At 40.1% G+C, this 19,994-nt stretch overlaps 1 protein-coding gene across 3 annotated transcripts in view; it reads left to right on the forward strand.

Moving 5' to 3' along the window:
• The window catches only part of LOC134749522 (transcription factor HNF-4 homolog), a 60,806-nt gene extending 42,719 nt beyond the window's left edge, over nucleotides 1–18,087 (forward strand). For 2 of the 3 annotated variants that reach the window (XM_063684483.1, XM_063684482.1), the window contains exons 2-8: nucleotides 11,083–11,266; nucleotides 12,277–12,371; nucleotides 14,682–14,809; nucleotides 15,331–15,477; nucleotides 15,921–16,041; nucleotides 16,796–16,927; nucleotides 17,687–18,087. In XM_063684483.1, coding sequence (XP_063540553.1) covers nucleotides 11,083–11,266; nucleotides 12,277–12,371; nucleotides 14,682–14,809; nucleotides 15,331–15,477; nucleotides 15,921–16,041; nucleotides 16,796–16,927; nucleotides 17,687–18,072 — 1,193 coding nt within the window. In that variant the 3' untranslated portion in view covers nucleotides 18,073–18,087. Of the gene's footprint in view, nucleotides 1–2,277; nucleotides 2,918–11,082; nucleotides 11,267–12,276; nucleotides 12,372–14,681; nucleotides 14,810–15,330; nucleotides 15,478–15,920; nucleotides 16,042–16,795; nucleotides 16,928–17,686 lie in introns of those variants that run through there. The other variant, XM_063684481.1, reaches the window with a different exon arrangement.
• The last annotated feature ends 1,907 nt before the right edge of the window (nucleotides 18,088–19,994 follow it).

Genomic DNA, 19,994 nt, shown 5'->3' on the forward strand with positions numbered 1-19,994 from the left:
TATGTGAGTTCGAGGTCAGACTTCTATTGGGCGAGTGAAGTGTTGTGTAGGTTTTAAACAACAACCAGGGCATCAGTCACCCGCGATAGCCGGCGACCCGACCTGAGATAAACACGTCTCGCGCGAGACTTGAGATCCCCTCCATCTGACTATATCTTCATTGATTTCTGGGCCAACTAATAATCATGTGTGTACTGTAACCTCTTCAAAATGAGAAAAATCCACGCCCAAAATTCAAATTTGCACGAAATAAAACTCACGTAAAGTTTTTTAAAAGGTGCAAGTCCGAGCTCTTTAATTTTCATTATTTGCGTAAAATCTCGTATAAATTCGTTGTACAAAGCATTTTCATAAAGTTATGAATGTTCCTGGTATAATATGTTTTTGTAAAATAAGATTTTTTGAAAACTACTAATCATCATTAATCAGTCTTCAGCTTCGAATTCAAATATTTTGTAATGTATTATACAAAAAGCAATCAAATCAGAATTTTTCGCAAAACACGACAGACCTATATCTATCAATACTGCACATTTTGCAGAATGCACCTACTGTTTACGTTTTATGATTTTATTCGTACCTATAAATACTTAATCTCTCGCGACTTATATGACTAAATCGGTTATCTATATCCTTCAAAAGCGCATTAATAAAAAAAACAGCTGACAACAAAGGAACAAAGCGAGTGCGTGTGATCTAATTAGTCACAACTGCTTTGCTAAGTAATATGCTGTTATGGTAAAAGTTGGTCAGCTGCGAGCGAATGATTCGTCGGTGCGTGCGGCGCATCCGTTGCTCTTCCGATAACGCGTGAGTCAACCGCGCGCCCAGCGCGGGCTGATCTTAGGGTCGGGTCATTCATAGGTAGGGGAGGCAGGGGAGTATTGGGCACTTTTTTACTTAAGTCGTGATAAAAACGTAACATTTTAACATAATCCACTCATTATTGCATATATTAGGAGCACATCTATTCAGCTTCAATTAGTATTAAGAACACTTATACGTATCTATAAACAGGCCTAAAATTGCAAGTGATTTTTTAGGGTCCGTACCCAAAGGGTAAAAACGGGCCCCTATTACTAAGACTCCGCTGTCCGTCTGACCGTCTGTCTGTCACCAGGCTGTATCTCATGAACCGTGATAGCTAGACAGTTGAAATTTTCACAGATGATGTATTTCTGTTGCCGCTATAACAACAAATACTTAAAACAGAATAATATATATATTTAAATGGGGCTCCCATACAACAAACGTGATTTTTTTGATGTTTTTTTTCGTAATGGTATTATGGTACGGAACCCTACGTGCGCGAGTCCGACTCGCAATTGGCTGGTTTTTTGTTAAACCATGTCAAAAGTGCCCAAACCGCCCTGTGGTCGGGTGGTTATAACTAAACCAAGTACAGGAAAAAAAAAACAGATACCTACTAAAGATTTAAAGATTTAGTACTCAATACTCAGTAATATTTTTAAGTAATAAAATGGATCTAAGATTCGATGTTACCCAGATAGGCTTATCAAAACTAAACTAAGTTTGCTTCATGTGACGAACTTCTTAAATTTGGCCAACAAAGTGATATACAGACGATTGCCGATTTTCATCGATTGCCAAAACAAACAGAAGGGGCGGGAGCATGCCCAAACCTCCCTCTATAATTAGTGATCAATGCTCCCCAAACACTCTTTCACTAATAAATTAAACTATGTTTTTTGCAGTCAAATGAATTACCTTAATTTATACTTTAACATAGACTTCCGGAAACACTTAACTAAATATGAATTCAGAATCTTGCGTTTTTATACAGATCATGTTGTTATTTCCTTCGAAATCACATCATAATACTGTAACACAGGCCATTAAACAATACCACGAATGAGATTAGCCTGAGCTTTCATGGCAGTAGTTGGTTCAAAATGATTTTCGTTGTCTTGTTTCTGACCACTCTGTCAAGCTTCTATTTTTATCTTTGATCAAATAAATAAAAAAAGTTGCTATTGCATGTCTTTGTAGCCGTGTGTATAATTCTCTTGAGAAAAATTAAAAACTACATTTCACTCCATAGCTCCATACAAAAAGCTCCACTCCGTCACATTGTTGGGGACAAAAAAAAACAAGACAACGAAAAGAAATTTGACTCAGTTACTCTTGAATATATACCACTGTATGACTGTATACAATTTTAAGTAATGTATCTTCTACACGTCTCGATTTAAAAGGTGGTGGTGCCCGAACCTCCCGACTGCCCAATGCTCCCCTACCTCCCTGACTGTCTCATCACCCTGTCAGCAGTTTTCGCACTTCGCAATGTATACTATAGGTGTCGTGGTCACAGTCCCCTATCAGTCGAACTAGTGCCGCGTGTGAGACAGGTCGCGTCCGGCCACCCGACGCCGCGACAGTCAACACGATTATCGCCCGGCTATAGTGTGATAAAAATGAAAACTACCCCGACAGATCCGCTTAGTGACCGGTACCCTCGAAGTGTTATTACAGTGATTTAAAATAACGCATATAGCTTATCATTTGGAGACTTGTGTGTCAGCAGTGATAACAGTGGCGGTGACAGTTATTTCGACGCATTACATCACCTGTTAATTGGTCGAAGCTATCATTATTATAGTTATCAATTAGGGATCAAGGGTAGTCGAGTCAGTAGCGCCTAAAAGGTAGAAGTGGCAGCACTTCTTTGTCGGAAGTGCTAGGAAAATGCCAGTGTTCGGCTGCGAGATGTTGACATCGTCCGAGCTCTGCCCCATGGGGTACGGAACGGCGCCCGAGTACATGCTGCCGGGGCCCGCCATGACCTGGGACAAGCCTCAGGAGAGGCATAACTTCAGTTTCACGCATAATAGGAGTATCTCGGAAGAGCTGAGCCGCCCACCATTGGCAACCACGGTGTATAATAACAATAGCGAAGGTGGGTTTCATGAAATTTCACGTGCCAACGTAGATTTATGTCTATTGATCGTATCTTAATGAAGTAAATTAATTTATAGAAGTCAATGAGTTCGTGTTCGTAGATCGGGATCGGGACCCTCTGAAAGATATGTAAATTAACCAGGCGTCGTTATTGTGTTGTGTTGTGTTACAAGTACACAACACATATTAAGCAACGTCAATGTCGTTATACCTTTATATTCTAAAAAGGCAGATGAATGGTTAGGCCAAGCAATAAGAAGGTATAGAGGGAAATGCTAGGAACACAATTTTTGACTTCGTAGCTTTGTTTGGACTAGTTAGGAGGTGAACATATCAAAAGTCCCCGGCCGTAACCCTGGTGCTGGGGGGGAGAGTGGGGTTTGAAGGTTCCATTTTTCGGTTTTTCGTTTATATCTCGGAAACTATGCGTCTGAACGACATGGCCACTTACACAAAATGAAGTGATTTAATTTGTTATAAGGTTTATTCAGTCAAGATTTTCGATATCTTATATAGTTTTTGAGATATCCGCTTTTGAAGGTTTATTTAGGGCTAACATTTTTATCTTAACTGTCTACATTAGTGAAGCTGCTAGGCCGGGTTTGGGATCGTTTTCGTATAAATCGGGGGTGCTGAATTCATATATGGTATCAACATTGACACCATTCCTGAGTAAAAACAAAATATCTTATCTTCACGCTAAAACTCTACGATCAATACCTTAGGAGCTACAGGGTGTTTAAGTTAACAAAGAGATGAAAAATAGACGACATAAGAAAACGTCGTTTCTTCGTAGTTGTTCATCATAACTGAAATTTTTAGTATAGAATAAGCAAGTCGAGTCACCTGCTAATCAAAAATAAAAATAAACCGGCCAAGAGCATGTCGGGTCATAATCAGTGTATGGTTTCGTACTTCCGTAGTTACCCGCCCGGCAAGATATACTTTTTGCAAAAACTCAAAAATGGCTTAACTGATCAGGTTTGCTGTAGTTTTCCTTGAAAGTCTTTAATAAGCTTTACTTTCAGAATTTTTTTCATATTTTTTGGACCCATGGTTCAAAAGTTAGACCATGGTCGAGAAGTGGGGATGAATTTCTTTTTTCGCTTCAACCCTATAGTCTGGGGTGTCATTGGATAGGTCTTTTAAAATGAATATGAGTCTTTAAGAATTTTTTTTTGATAAACGTGATATTTCCGGAAATATACGCTATGAAAGAAAAAATAATGTTTGTGAGTCCCCCTCTAACTTTTGAACCACGAGTCCAAAAAATATGGAAAAAATCGTGAAAGTAGAGCTTTGTAAAGAATTTCATGGAAGACTATAAGCAAATCTGATCTAACCGATTTTGAGTTATTGCAAAAAGTATATTTTGACGGATGGGTAACTACGGAACTCTACACTGAGCATGGCCCGACATGATGTTGACCGTTTATTTTTATAATTGATCAGCAGGTGACTAAGCTTGCTTATTCTAAACTAAACATTTGAGTTATGATGAACAACTACGAAAAAACGACGTTTTCTTAATTCGTCTATTTTTTATCTCTTTATTAATTTAAACATCCTTGTAAAGTATTAATCGTAGAGTAAAATGAATATGACCTAATTTGTAGAAAATTTTATGTAGAATCTTTTGTCCGAAGTAATTATAATGCTATTCGTACAGATATTCGAGATATGAGCAAAAATCTGAAAAAAGGTACCTTCAACCCCCTCCTACACCCTTAGCTAACCCCCCACCCCCGAGGACTTTTAGTATATTCATCTGTACACCACAAGGTATAACTGTACCAATTTTCAAAACTACACGAATTATTTCCGCAGATCGCCCATTTTCGGCTCAATTTGACGTAGGAAAAAACGTGCCTTCGGAAATCAAGAAAATTTGATTTTCGCACAGATGGCGCTACCACCAATACCAACCTTAGGCCTTTTCTCGGCTAGATGGCGTTAACGGTTTCGTTCGTTATTTAACAATTTTAACACATATCAGTGAAAGAACATGGGTCAAAACCATATAAAAATAATAAATAAAAATAATAATAATTTACCCATATACACAGGGTGACCTTTGCCTTGTCCAATGACAAACCCTGAAATCCCACGTAGGGTTACTTCTCAGGAATGCTCTAATGTTAATATTTTTTTAATTAGAACAAAAGACAAAAAATAAATTTTCAAACAAGTTATTTCCAATAATCGACAACAAAAATAAACAAAAATTAATCATTGGCAGTGTTTTTGACAATTTGTTCGAAAACGTGCGGCAAAGATGACATTTGTCAAAAGTCAGAATCTTATTAGGTATAGAAAGGATGCCAATCTCTTATGGCAGAATTGTTGCAAAAGTGACCGCTTTCAGCTTTAAATAATAGTCCCTGATCTCTCCGGTGGCGCTAGTTAGGCTCTGGGACATGAGTATAACATGAACCATATAAGGCAACAAATAACCCGACCAAATTACGTAGGTTGTTTTTGGTAGTATTTCGGTATATGGTGGCGCCGCCTAATTACTGTTTTTTGATTGACACTTTTCATACATAGAGATTTGGCTCCTTTATATAGTCTCCATGTTAGTAGTGACATAAATAAAAAAGATAATCAAAAAAGTCGAAGGTTTCATACTATTTATTACCTCAGGAGCTACTAACACATACAGGCTGCCCAACTAAAAAATCGTATTTTGTTAATTTCTTCGTAACCGCTACACCGTTTGTTAGGATACTTTGTATACCTTCTGGTTCTAAGTTCTAAATACCCTAATGCATATATGTACATTTCGGATGTGTCCAATGGCTAGGGACACCCTATATACATTTTTAGATTTTTTTATTTAAATGGCAGTAAATTTACTGTGACTACAAAATTTACTATGACAGTATACCCCTCTATCCTATATATTCTCTTTGATCATTTGTTGTTGCGATAATGGTTTGGTTTTCGTCAATATTTTATTAGATACAATATCGTATCTCAATTATTTAATAAACTGTTATCGCTGAGGCGATAAAAACTGACTCCGGTGCTTTCGAGGCGTAATGACTTACTTATTGAGTAATTCAACACTTGATTTTGCGAAAAATGAGACATGCTTTTCAAGCGATTTTGTCAATGTGAACCAGGCTGAATTAGAAAAAAAAAATACATCACTACCTGCGTTGTTCCGGCATTTTTGCCACGGCTCATGGTAGCCTGGGGTCCGCTCGGCAACTAATCTCAAGAATTGGCGTAGGCACTAGTTTTTACGAAAGCTACTGCCATCTGTTCCAATTCCAACCCAGAGGGTAAACTAGGCCTTATTGGGATTAGTCCGGTTTCCTCACGATGTTTTCCTTCACCGAAAAGTGACTCGTAAATATCCAATGATATTTCGTAAGTACATAAAAGTTTCGAAAAACTCATTGGTACGAGCCGGGGTTTGTACCGCGACCTCCGGATTGCAAGTCACACGCTCTTACCGCTAGGCCACCAGCGCTCCCTACATTAACTACACATACTTATATTTTATTCATTAAACATATACTTACTTACACTATATTTTATAAAACTGAATACTTTTCTTAATCACTTGCTAGGTTCACACAGCGTTAATTTTTCCCGTATACCGTATACGAGATTATAGTTGTGTTCGCAGACAACATAAAAAGGCCAAATACGGCTTTCTCTGAACCAATGGTGACCTTTGGCAGAATTAATCTTTGTGTTCCTAAGACGTATTTAAGAACTGGAGCCACCCAGATTTTTGATGCAGGTGGAGGGAGTGAAACTTCGGCGACGTATATAAGCTATATTTATTTCTTACTTTAATACATAAGACTTACATACAGGGACCGGACAACCCTTTCCGCGATAAAACCCTTTCAATGGGCAACACTTAAACACGGCTAACACATTGAAAGACTTTCCCTTTTGAACTGCAAGCCCATTCATAGTTTCATACCCTTACCTTTGACTAACCCTTACCGAAAAGCTGACAAAAATAAGGCTAGCTCTTAATAAGGGTTACCCTTATCTTAAAGCGCTTTTTATAAAGGTTTCCCTTTGCGTGAAAGAGACAGGATTAGTATATATCTACGGTAGTGTATGAAAAGGAAAGAAAATACGTGGCTAGTCAAAGAACGCCGCCGTCGCCGCCGAAGTAATGTGTGCTTTATGAACAAGGTAGACGACTTAAATTAGCACGTTTATATGCTAAAAGGGAAGCCCTTTATAAGGCTAACCCTTATAAGCAATATGCAAGGTGTTGGTGAGCGGATGATAAGGGTTTTGTAAGGGTATTTGGGCTACCGATTACTCAAATGTGGTAGCTTTATATAAGGGTTTTTAAAAGCAAAACAAAGGGTTTCGTCTGGCAAAGGGTGAGTTAAGCCTTATGCAATACCCTTATAAAACCCCGATAAGGGATAGCGGGCCGGTCCCCTTACATAAGAATACCAATCGAATGAAGATAACTTTTTGATGCCAGGGGACTCTGCTCATCACTATCCATAGTCGTCGCGCCGGCGTGCCGCCGCCGAGCAACCTAAGCGCGCCGCCGCCGCCGCCGGGTCGTTCAAAATTTCGCGCCGACCTCGAAATTCGAATTAATATTTAACCTATACGATTTTTCTGTTTCAAGAAAATTTGAATTTGTACGCAATTTGTACTTTGTAGAACTATGGTATATCCAAAGACGATATGCCTTCAGCGGAGACTATTGGTCAAACAGCGTTGTTAGATGTTTATGAACACATGCTATTGAAGATTAAATCGCCAATAATTGTTGATGCATCGCGTCATGCAGCGCTAACATTTGATCTATGAACCGACCAATACCGCAGGCATTACCTGTACGCTACATTACATAGCATCTGTAAGGTTTAAACATTATTTATTGTTTTAAACATTTAAACAGTCTTTATTTAAGAATACTAAAATTTGGCGCCTTTACAAATTTTCAACTTAAGTCGTTTGCACTGAGCACAACGAGAGGACGGACGGAGGAAGAGGTCATTGACAAAACTAAAGAAAACTTTGGCTTGCAAGATCGGGAAATACACACAGTAACGTGCTGTTATGTTGTCAAATTTTGATGGTAATCTGTGTTTAGGCCATGGATTGCATAATTTGGTCACTGTTGACGGAGTACAGTAAGTTCAAGAAATTGAGGCGTTGGTCAAAAAAAGTAAAGTATTAAGATATCGTCTTCCCGAATTGGAAGAAAATGCACAAAGTGTTTTCACTTTGAAAGAGTGAAAGCATGTGAGGCTGCCGCTGAGAATTTGGAAATTGACGAAGCAGACCCAATTCCTAATGAAATGGAAGAACTTGCATCAACTTGTGACCGTGAGCTGTTTGGAAACCCACTGCATGTGCCGAGCATAAAGACTGCGTCGCCAACATGCTGGCACAGCGTCCTCACAATGCTTGAAAGCTTGGCACATTGCTGTAATCGTACTTCGATAAACGAGATGTTGACTAAAATTGGGCAGTGACTTGAAAATTCAAGCCGAAGAATGGAATATTTTGGAGGATTTGATAAAGTTTCTGAGGACTTTTAAAGAAGCTGTAGAAACGTCTTTACAAAAGATGTGTTCTTTGAATTTGGCGCTGGAGTATTGGGAACAAATAAAAATGTTTCCTTGGCTTGCAGGGTTGGCGCGGTCACTTTTAAGCATTCCAGCTACAAGTACACCCAGTGAAAGGGTGTTTTCTGTAGCTGGGATGGTTTTGACTGCTAAGCGATCGCGCTTAAATCCGGCAAAGGTGCACAAAATAATTTTTATTCACGATAATTACAACCAATGTAGCTGTACTGTAAACAATTTTTAGTCAGTGATTGGAGATAAGAAATAAATGTTTATTCCTAGCATAGTTATGTTTTTTTAATTATTCCTCCTAAAAAATGTCCTCACGCCGGCGACGCCGCGCCGCGCCGGGTTCAAAACCCAGCGCGCCGCCGCCGGGGTTTTTTGGCTGCGGCGTAGATCTCTAATCCATACCATATAAATTTACATAGATATAGTATAATATAAGTATGTACCTAATTATCAAAAAGTGGTCGCCAAAACCCGCGCCAAGGCTCCCAAACCTGCCTGCTGACGCCAGAGTCGAGTCGCTGACGGCATAGCATGATTGTGAACAGGTATATTATATTAAATACGTTCAAATACCTAATTCATTAAACATTTTTTCTACTCGTCGAGTATAATCTGTGTATTACGACTTCACATGCAACACTACAACCTTACTCTTTTCAACGTTGGATAGTCTATGGCACTTCCGACTCAAGCATAAGAATTTTATTGATACGGTTTAGTCAATTATAAAAATTTTGAAAATAGAACTTCATACATTTCAGTAAAATATTCCTTGTTTAAGGAGACTCGATTCAATGCAAATTAGTCTACTTAAACATGCTGCGTCGTATCTGCTTTGTGATTGGTTGGCCAACAATTGCTTCATAAGTCATAAACGCGCATGTGACACCCTTCATATAGCAACATCCATATCCTACGAAAACCGCTTAGCGTTGCGTGTTAGTCTCCATAGGCTACGGTGGCCAAAATCAAGAAAAAAACTGTCTTAAAATTGAATTTAGCGCGGAGCAGGTACCAGGGTCTCATGAGTTACGAGGAGGTGTCGTTGACCAATCCGCCGGGGGCGCCGGGCCCGCGGCGGCCGCGGCCGGGGCGCGCACGAGTATGAAGGTATCGCGGGTCGCGGCAGCTCGCGTATCTTAGCTGTATACTTTTGGTTTATTTACTTAAGTATATGATTCTACTAGTTGAAAGTATTATTTTTTTGTCTCGTAGAAAAAGTATTGTATACAATAGTGATATAATCAAGCTTTTCAATCTCGTACCTTAACTTAAGCAACTCAGCAAGCTTCGTTGCTTAAACACGGTACTCGACTGAAAAGCTCTCTATTATATCACGATTGTATAAAATACTATTGTCTCACCTGCTAGCTCGTCTCCAGTATCAGTTGACCTTGAGATTCGTAACGATCACGCTTAATTGTATGTCAAACATACATGCAGGTTACGCTCAGTGGTTTAATTATTTGTTACCATACTACCTACGAATGATACGTTGCTAGCCAGTAGACATAAATGCTATAAAATTATAAGTCGTTGTGTCTTTGAAATATTACTGTTCGCATTTTCCTTATTCGCAGATTGTGTTTCCAAATTATACAAGTTATAATTTGTGCCATTTTCAACCAAAATTGTCGGTTGTCATTGTCAATAAGGCGCTATTTCCACATAGCTTCAATTCGAAATCAACCTTATCGACAAGCGACAAGGTGGTACCTTTTGGTTGAAAACGTCACATCTGCTTATTTAAACCATAAACAAGGTAACACTTAATCGGCATATTTGTTTTGAATAAGTTAATGCTATCCGAATAGCAATATAGACAAAATATATTTACTAAAAGGCGTAATAACAATCTCCAACATATATTTCAAGGGTAGAGTTCTATGAACTCCTATCCCCTATTGCTTTAGCGGCCAACAGTCTCCGCTTTCAAAATAAATCTACGAACACAACTGAGAACAAAATCAAATTATTTTTATCAAATATTTTGATTTGTGTTTTTTAATTAGTTACACTACTATATATAAATTATAAACTGAAATAAATGTCATAAATATTAAAGAAAAAGTGACGAAGCCGAAGAAGTGGTGAAGGCCGGATTCGAACCGGCGTCTTTAGCTATCGCGCCTAACGCCATGAACCTCTAGGCCACCTCGCCACGGCGGATCCGGTCCTAATTTCTCGACTATATGCCATTTTAGTAAGACTAGACGTTCGACCAACTCTAAGCAGTAGGTATGTGCTTGCACCTCCTATACGAATCCTTTACAGGTTTACGAAATTACGATATACCTAGCAATAGAGATTGGTGCTCTACAATTCATCAATGTATCTTTGACACTACTATGTATATATAAATTATAAACTGACGGGTGGGGGTATTAAAGAAAAACCACTGGAGGGTTTCGTCACTTATTCTTAATATATGACATCTGTTTCAGTTTATAAATCCACGAATTACAGTACAGATGCTACACCGCGGTGTTATTTACTATTTCCAAAAGATGCATCCATCTACTATGTTAATTTGCTCTACACCAACAACCATAATAATATGTCAATTGTGAATTGTCAACAGACAGCGACATGCAGCTAGAGACGAGCAGCAGCGAGGCGAGCGCCGGCAGCTCCGCGGCCGTGTCGCAGCACTGCGCCATCTGCGGCGACCGCGCCACCGGCAAGCACTACGGCGCCAGCTCCTGCGATGGCTGCAAGGGCTTCTTCCGGCGCAGCGTGCGCAAGAACCACCTCTACACCTGCAGGTACTGCACTATTATTGGAACATTTCCACCTGGAACTGACCTGCAGTTAGACATACAGGCAGTACACCAGTTGCGCACACTACACACGAAGTCCCCATAGCGTGTGCCTTTTAGGAAAGCTCATTCAGTGTTTTAACCTCAAGCGAACTTTTAATGAAACACGAGAGCTTGGCCTTCCGCTGAGATCTGAGATTGTCAAATCACAGCCATTGGATTTTATAATATTTATGCAGAGTTAAATCACATGTGCCGTAGGATATTAGTAAAATATTTAATATATTATTTTATTAAAATTTTACATGACAGGTTTATTTATAAGAAAATTGGCGTGTGACCTCACACGTGTGCCTTGACAAATTCAAATTGTCTTTTAAAGATGGCCAGCGTTAACCTCCAACAGATTTCATCCGTGTCTCGTTTTATCTACTATATATACTGAACAATAAGTTAAGACTTTATCTCTGCTTTCCTAAAAATATGTATTGTTAAGGCAGCGCTTAAATCCTATAATCAAGAAATAAATAGGTATATTGATGTTGTTGTTGCTTAAACTGAGAGCACCCGACATAGCAACCACTTAGACACTTGTGCGCACACGTGCGTAATGAACTCATCACATATGTAACACACTTGCTAAGTTAGTATATCTTGTCGTAACGTTGAATAATGCCTACCTACTTAATAGAAGGTGTTTACGAGCCTCATAAATTTAGCCGAATGAGAATATTTCACCCGAATATTACCTATGTTAACTTAACTCTTTATCTAAGAAGAATCTGGTTCAAAATCTAAGGTTTTGATAGAAATTTGATCGCACTGAGGAAACCCAGACAATTTCATTCCGTCTACACGTACGCCATGCCATTATCAAGGAGAAGCTGAAACTATTGTCGTATGGTATTAATATTGACACAGTACACGGAATCGCCAACTTCATCGATGTTTATTTGCCTTATTATGCAGTTTGAAACGAAACTGTGATTGTAATCGTACACTGTTTTATATTTCAGGTTCAGCAGAAATTGCGTAGTGGATAAGGACAAAAGAAATCAATGCAGATATTGTAGGTTAAGAAAATGCTTTAAAGCCGGCATGAAGAAAGAAGGTGAGTGCATGTGCTTTAAGTTTTAATGAAATCAATGTATTTTTCCAACATGTAATATAGACATAATAAAATCGCTTACCAAGTTACCAGACTTACACCATAAAACCGCAAATCCCGGCGAAGACCTGGAAACTCGGGACATGGTCACCCGTATTCGCTGCGGGGACCTGCCTCAACAAATCAGTAATAGGCACCTACAAGACATATCAAATATAGCTTTTAAGTTCTATCCGACAAAGAGCAACCAACCGGCCGCCCGTATTTCTAGCGAGGACCGATTGACTTACACAAATGACATAATTTAATTATATATATATATTATTGTCCTTTTGGAAAAAATTACGCGCCATTACCTACCTACTTTAATGAGACTGACTAGTAATGAATAGGGAAGGGAAATGGAATTTTTTTAGGTAGCCTAAGAATATTCGCTATAACTAAGAAGTTTAATATGCTTAAAAGTTATCTTTTTTGATCCTAGGAACTGCGAGGTTTATTTTTGAGATAGGTGAATATGTATTGTATTGATATAGATTTTCAGAGAAACAAGATTTTTTTATAAACAGGGGATGATGTTTTCTGTGGTACCCTTTACAACCGAGACATATATCGGCACTACTTTGATACAATCTCGTATCTCACACTACTACTCAGTTGAAAGGCAGTAACTCTGTATGCATCCTATACATATATACCACATTTTTCTTTTGATTGACAGAACAAGATACGAGTTTTTTTCCAAAGTAGTGTCGTATGTTACACATAATTTTTATAAACATTACATTTACTACATCAGTCTTGTAAAAAAAAATACTACTAAGTATGTATGTAGGGTACAACGTAACTTTACCTAATTAAGTGGAAAATAGACATATGGAGGGCTAAGGTCGTCAACCGATATGCTCTTATTGGCTTTATTGCCCGTCTCAAGGAAACGAGATTACAATATAAATTTAATGTAGCTATTTACTTTAATTAGCTGTCATCAACTATATCGCAAACAACATTTCGTCGCAATTAGTTCTAGATGTAATTACGCGGTAAACACGCTTACTCGTATGAATAGGAACCAACATTATTTGTAAACTCATTTATAATGAAATCATTATACTTATGTTTAATTATTGAAATATTTCAAACAGCTAATGTTCGCGTTTTGACGTAAGGGGAGGGAAAACAGCACAAACTTCCGTACAGTCATTCGTTACCATTCATGGTAAAGCACAATGAATCATAATAATTATATTCTATGTATGTATATACAATATAACTTGCTGTTTCCATGGGATGCTATTATTTCTGGGCTATTGTTATTGGTCACGTGCAAAGTGCAAATTCTTTTAAGTTTGAAACCCATTGAAAATGTTGAAACCCATCTTCTGAATCTACACAATTTGGTAAATTTGATTGGTTGTTTAATTAAACCAGCTCGATAAATTATCGGCTAGTTTTAATAAGGAACGGAATGCCATTTGTATGAAATGGTAAATTTCCGTTAAAATGTGGTTTTAATGCTGCCGATAATGTCGTCCAGACATGCAGCGCATTATTGAAACTGTACATTGAAATTGCAACTTTAACTTCTTATCGTTTAGTGTCATTATTATTCCTGCCTCTACTAGGCGCCTGCCGTAACATAAGTTTCATTATATTGCATTGCCCGTTCGTGAAAATTTAGGATAGATTCATCATATTACTCGTACTTATGTACATATTATGCTTACCTATTACCCTAAAGAAATATACGTAAATGACTCGAGTATTTGTTTGTCTACTACAACAGTCATAAACAACAACAACAGTCACCTAATAAAATGTGCCATTTTCAACCATAAGGGTACTTATTGTCGGTTGTCAATAAGGCACGATTTCCATATAGCTTCAATTCGAAATCAACCTTATCGACAAGCGACAATGTGGTACCTTTTGGTTGAAAACGTCACAAATATTCAATAAATTATAAACAAAAGCTACTTTGTCCGCTGACCCATTGCCCATAGCAAAGGACAATCTAGCTTTTTAGCTATCATGTTTAGAATGCTGTTGTTACTTCCGCGCACTCTGTCAAGCAGTGAGGCCGTTTTCTTGCGCCACACGGCATCGAAACCGGCTGTGCGTGCCTTGGCGAACATGGACGATGCGCTGCAGAAACGCGGCAGTCTCAACAGCATTCTAAAAGCATTATTGTATTGAATGCGCAAGGCATTGTAAGCTCGCTGAGTATATCTAACCCACAGACTTGACGTGTACAGTGATGTACAGTTATAAAGCTCTTCAAACGATAAAAAAGTGAATGCGTTGTTTTTGCAGCCGTCCAAAACGAGCGAGACCGTATCAACTGCCGCCGGCCATCGTACGAGGAGCCCACGCAAGCAAACGGGCTCTCCGTTGTATCCCTGCTGAACGCCGAGCTGCTCAGCAGGAAGGTCATAGACGAGGTGAGGCCAGACACAGTCTTCTTCTCTTCTCTTCTTCAGCCATAAAATAGTTCTTTTCCAGCGTAGCAATAGTGTTCAAAGTTGTTTGCACGCGCGGAGTTCATTGTTTTACATTAAAAAATAGGCTATCATTTATGATGTCCTTATATTTGTTTTTCGTTGTCAGTTGTTCTGTCCTTGCTGCAGTACAGAACAACAAATAAGTCTTGATAAGTTTAAAATAATACCGTAGTCGAAATTACAATAGGCACTTAAGACGATACGATTTGTGTACAAATAGATGGAATATGTCTACAAATAATCATATTCATATAAGCTATAAAGACAAAGTCCTGGCCATTCGGTAAATAATATTATCAATTCTGGCTTTCAGTCTGGAATAAGGGTATTTCCCTCATCTAGTTTGATAAAACTAATGTGAATTCTATTTCTTAGTGTTAGTCTTCTCTAATATTATAATATATAAAACCTACATTTAGGACATTTTATTACTATCTGACATTTATTTTGTTATTTTACAGACCATCAACGTGTCGGACGCGGAGATCAACAATCGCAAGCTAGCGAAGATCAACGACGTGTGCGACTCCATCAAACAACAGCTGCTGATCCTCGTGGAGTGGGCCAAATACATCCCCGCCTTCACTGAGCTCCACCTTGACGACCAGGTACGAATCGGGGCGCCCTTATTACATCGCATTAAAGTTACAGTCTGAATTAAAACGGGGGCTTCATATAGTGCATGGCTTGAATCAATCAATTCCTTATTTAATCGATTGAGTCAATCGCGTTTCACACGTTCGACCATCACTCGTGGCTAATGGTGTTGATAACTTTCGCCAATACAGATTAAACAAATCGTCAATTGTAATAAATTACACTACAGATACCATAAATAATGTATGTACTTGTGACACACATGTGATAACTCAAGGATGATATGCCTGATTTGAATTTCTACGAAGACAACATGGTAGTCGATTTCGCGGTTTTCAGGGGTGTCGGTTTGTAAGATGTTATTGGAAACCAATCCAAGAAAGATCTATCATATGCTATGGATTCTACACTTAAGCTATGTACTTAGACTGGATGTTGTGTGGTCACTCGTCAGGTGGCGCTGCTGCGCGCGCACGCGGGCGAGCACCTGCTGCTGGGCTGCGCGCGCCGCTCGCTGCACCTCAAGGACGTGCTGCTGCTCGGCAACAACTGCATCATCGCCAAACACAACATCGGTCAGTCGCACGTCGCACGTCGCACGTCGCACCGCACATCGTGCATTACAACATACTCATTTGGCACTAATAAATCTCTAAATTCTCGATGGAACCGATGGTCCAGGGTTCCAATCCCGGTAAGGGCATTTATTTGTGTGATAAGCACAGATATTTGTTCCTGAGTCATGGGTGTTTAAGTAAATTATATATTATATCGTTGTCTGAGTACCCACAACACGAGCCTTTTAGCTTAAGCTTACCGTGAGACTAAGTCAATCTGTGTAAGAATTTATTATAATATTATTATTTATTTCAAATTCAACATTTGTAGGTTTTTCGACCCTTCGCCCCTACATTGTTAAAATTTTCCGCCTTTTTTACTTACAAATTGGTCTGCTTGCAAGACCAATATAGATTAATTCCCTTAGTCAATGAGCGGTTTCTGTAGTGTTGGTAGGAACTCGTTGTTTATGGATCTTTAAGGAGTCTTAACCAACATTGGAAACGGTTTCTGCTGTCATCTGCCTGAACGTGCTCTTTAATATTCAACATTATACTAAGCACACAATAAACGGTCTGTTAAGTTAAGCTCTGTGCAATCTTTCTAACCAGTTATTTATTACAAATGCGTCACTGAAAACAATATTTCGCTAACAATTAAATGATCCTACATGCAAATCAATATATCATTTGGTTAATTTATTGACAAATATATTAATAATCGGATTAATCATACTCACAATGATTGTACTAATATAATGTACGATTTCAGACGGGCGTATGGACATAGACATCAGCATGATCGGGATGCGAGTGCTGGACGAGATCGTAAAACCGCTGCGAGAAATCGACATTGACGACACAGAGTTCGCCTGCCTCAAGGCCATCGTCTTCTTCGATCCTAGTGAGCACCCCACATTAGGCTATAAACTACAAATAAATTCTTAAAGAATAACAACATATATACCTACAACTTACACTTTGTTAATGTAATATAAAAGTATTAACCTTAGTAAGATAAGTTAATCATTAAATTTAGATTAAGGTACTTACTAACATTGAAAATGAGTGCACCATTTCGCCGTTAAACGCAAGTTTGGCGAAACTTGTATGTTTAAAATGTGTTATACTTTTTTGAAAATAAATTAAATAAAAAAATGTTCCCTAATCAGCGCGAGCGTGGACCAAACGTATAATAAGAATAACGGACGAGATAATCGAGCCACCGCGAGTGAAGGATAGCGGCGAAACAGAGTTCGCCTACCTTAAGGCTATTGTCTTCCTTAACCTTGAGTACCCACACTATGTTCCTTAATAGGCACAAGCGTGGGCCATCGTATTCGTAGTAACATTATAAGACCGAAATGGGCATTGAAATTGGATCAGAATAGATGGGTAATGAATAGGATATCACGGTCGATTCAACGCCTAATTTATTTTGACACATTTTTGACGAAGTATCTGTAATTTGAATGATATTTCTGGTGGTTTGGTAGTACTTAGTCAGGGACCTCTAACAACCAACAAAATACCACAAATAAATATGTCCAACGAAACAAGAGGGGCAAAAACCCTCTTTTATTGACTCAAATCGCAGTGTTTTTTTTAATGTTATAATTGTCAAGGTAGAGATTATAAAAATATATCCATGTTTATTTCACAGACGCTAAAGGCCTATCACAGCCGCAAAAGATCAAGCAGCTCCGCTACCAAGTGCAGATAAACCTGGAGGACTACATCAGCGACCGGCAATACGACGGCCGCGGCCGCTTCGGCGAGCTGCTGCTGAGCCTGCCGCCGCTGCAGAGCATCACGTGGCAGATGATCGAGCAGATACAGTTCGCCAAGTTGTTTGGAGTCGCACACATCGATAGCCTGCTGCAGGAGATGCTTCTTGGAGGTGAGATAATTGCAAGAATTAGGACAGTTCGACGCTTGCCGGTATTTTGGAAAGTTACTGCTGAGCCTGCCGCCGCTGCAGAGCATCACGTGGCAGATGATCGAGCAGATACAGTTCGCCAAGTTGTTTGGAGTCGCACACATCGATAGCCTGCTGCAGGAGATGCTTCTTGGAGGTGAGATAATTGCAAGAATTAGGACAGTTCGACGCTTGCCGGTATTTTGGAAAGTTACTGCTGAGCCTGCCGCCGCTGCAGAGCATCACGTGGCAGATGATCGAGCAGATACAGTTCGCCAAGTTGTTTGGAGTCGCACACATCGATAGCCTGCTGCAGGAGATGCTTCTTGGAGGTGAGATAATTGCAAGAATTAGGACAGTTCGACGCTTGCCGGTATTTTGGAAAGTTACTGCTGAGCCTGCCGCCGCTGCAGAGCATCACGTGGCAGATGATCGAGCAGATACAGTTCGCCAAGTTGTTTGGAGTCGCACACATCGATAGCCTGCTGCAGGAGATGCTTCTTGGAGGTGAGATAATTGCAAGAATTAGGACAGTTCGACGCTTGCCGGTATTTTGGAAAGTTACTGCTGAGCCTGCCGCCGCTGCAGAGCATCACGTGGCAGATGATCGAGCAGATACAGTTCGCCAAGTTGTTTGGAGTCGCACACATCGATAGCCTGCTGCAGGAGATGCTTCTTGGAGGTGAGATAATTGCAAGAATTAGGACAGTTCGACGCTTGCCGGTATTTTGGAAAGTTACTGCTGAGCCTGCCGCCGCTGCAGAGCATCACGTGGCAGATGATCGAGCAGATACAGTTCGCCAAGTTGTTTGGAGTCGCACACATCGATAGCCTGCTGCAGGAGATGCTTCTTGGAGGTGAGATAATTGCAAGAATTAGGACAGTTCGACGCTTGCCGGTATTTTGGAAAGTTACTGCTGAGCCTGCCGCCGCTGCAGAGCATCACGTGGCAGATGATCGAGCAGATACAGTTCGCCAAGTTGTTTGGAGTCGCACACATCGATAGCCTGCTGCAGGAGATGCTTCTTGGAGGTGAGATAATTGCAAGAATTAGGACAGTTCGACGCTTGCCGGTATTTTGGAAAGTTACTGCTGAGCCTGCCGCCGCTGCAGAGCATCACGTGGCAGATGATCGAGCAGATACAGTTCGCCAAGTTGTTTGGAGTCGCACACATCGATAGCCTGCTGCAGGAGATGCTTCTTGGAGGTGAGATAATTGCAAGAATTAGGACAGTTCGACGCTTGCCGGTATTTTGGAAAGTTACTGCTGAGCCTGCCGCCGCTGCAGAGCATCACGTGGCAGATGATCGAGCAGATACAGTTCGCCAAGTTGTTTGGAGTCGCACACATCGATAGCCTGCTGCAGGAGATGCTTCTTGGAGGTGAGATAATTGCAAGAATTAGGACAGTTCGACGCTTGCCGGTATTTTGGAAAGTTACTGCTGAGCCTGCCGCCGCTGCAGAGCATCACGTGGCAGATGATCGAGCAGATACAGTTCGCCAAGTTGTTTGGAGTCGCACACATCGATAGCCTGCTGCAGGAGATGCTTCTTGGAGGTGAGATAATTGCAAGAATTAGGACAGTTCGACGCTTGCCGGTATTTTGGGAAAGTTACTGCTGAGCCTGCCGCCGCTGCAGAGCATCACGTGGCAGATGATCGAGCAGATACAGTTCGCCAAGTTGTTTGGAGTCGCACACATCGATAGCCTGCTGCAGGAGATGCTTCTTGGAGGTGAGATAATTGCAAGAATTAGGACAGTTCGACGCTTGCCGGTATTTTGGAAAGTTACTGCTGAGCCTGCCGCCGCTGCAGAGCATCACGTGGCAGATGATCGAGCAGATACAGTTCGCCAAGTTGTTTGGAGTCGCACACATCGATAGCCTGCTGCAGGAGATGCTTCTTGGAGGTGAGATAATTGCAAGAATTAGGACAGTTCGACGCTTGCCGGTATTTTGGAAAGTTACTGCTGAGCCTGCCGCCGCTGCAGAGCATCACGTGGCAGATGATCGAGCAGATACAGTTCGCCAAGTTGTTTGGAGTCGCACACATCG

The sequence above is a fragment of the Cydia strobilella genome, chromosome 18, assembly GCF_947568885.1.
Source record: "Cydia strobilella chromosome 18, ilCydStro3.1, whole genome shotgun sequence".
Lineage (NCBI taxonomy): Eukaryota > Metazoa > Arthropoda > Insecta > Lepidoptera > Tortricidae > Cydia > Cydia strobilella.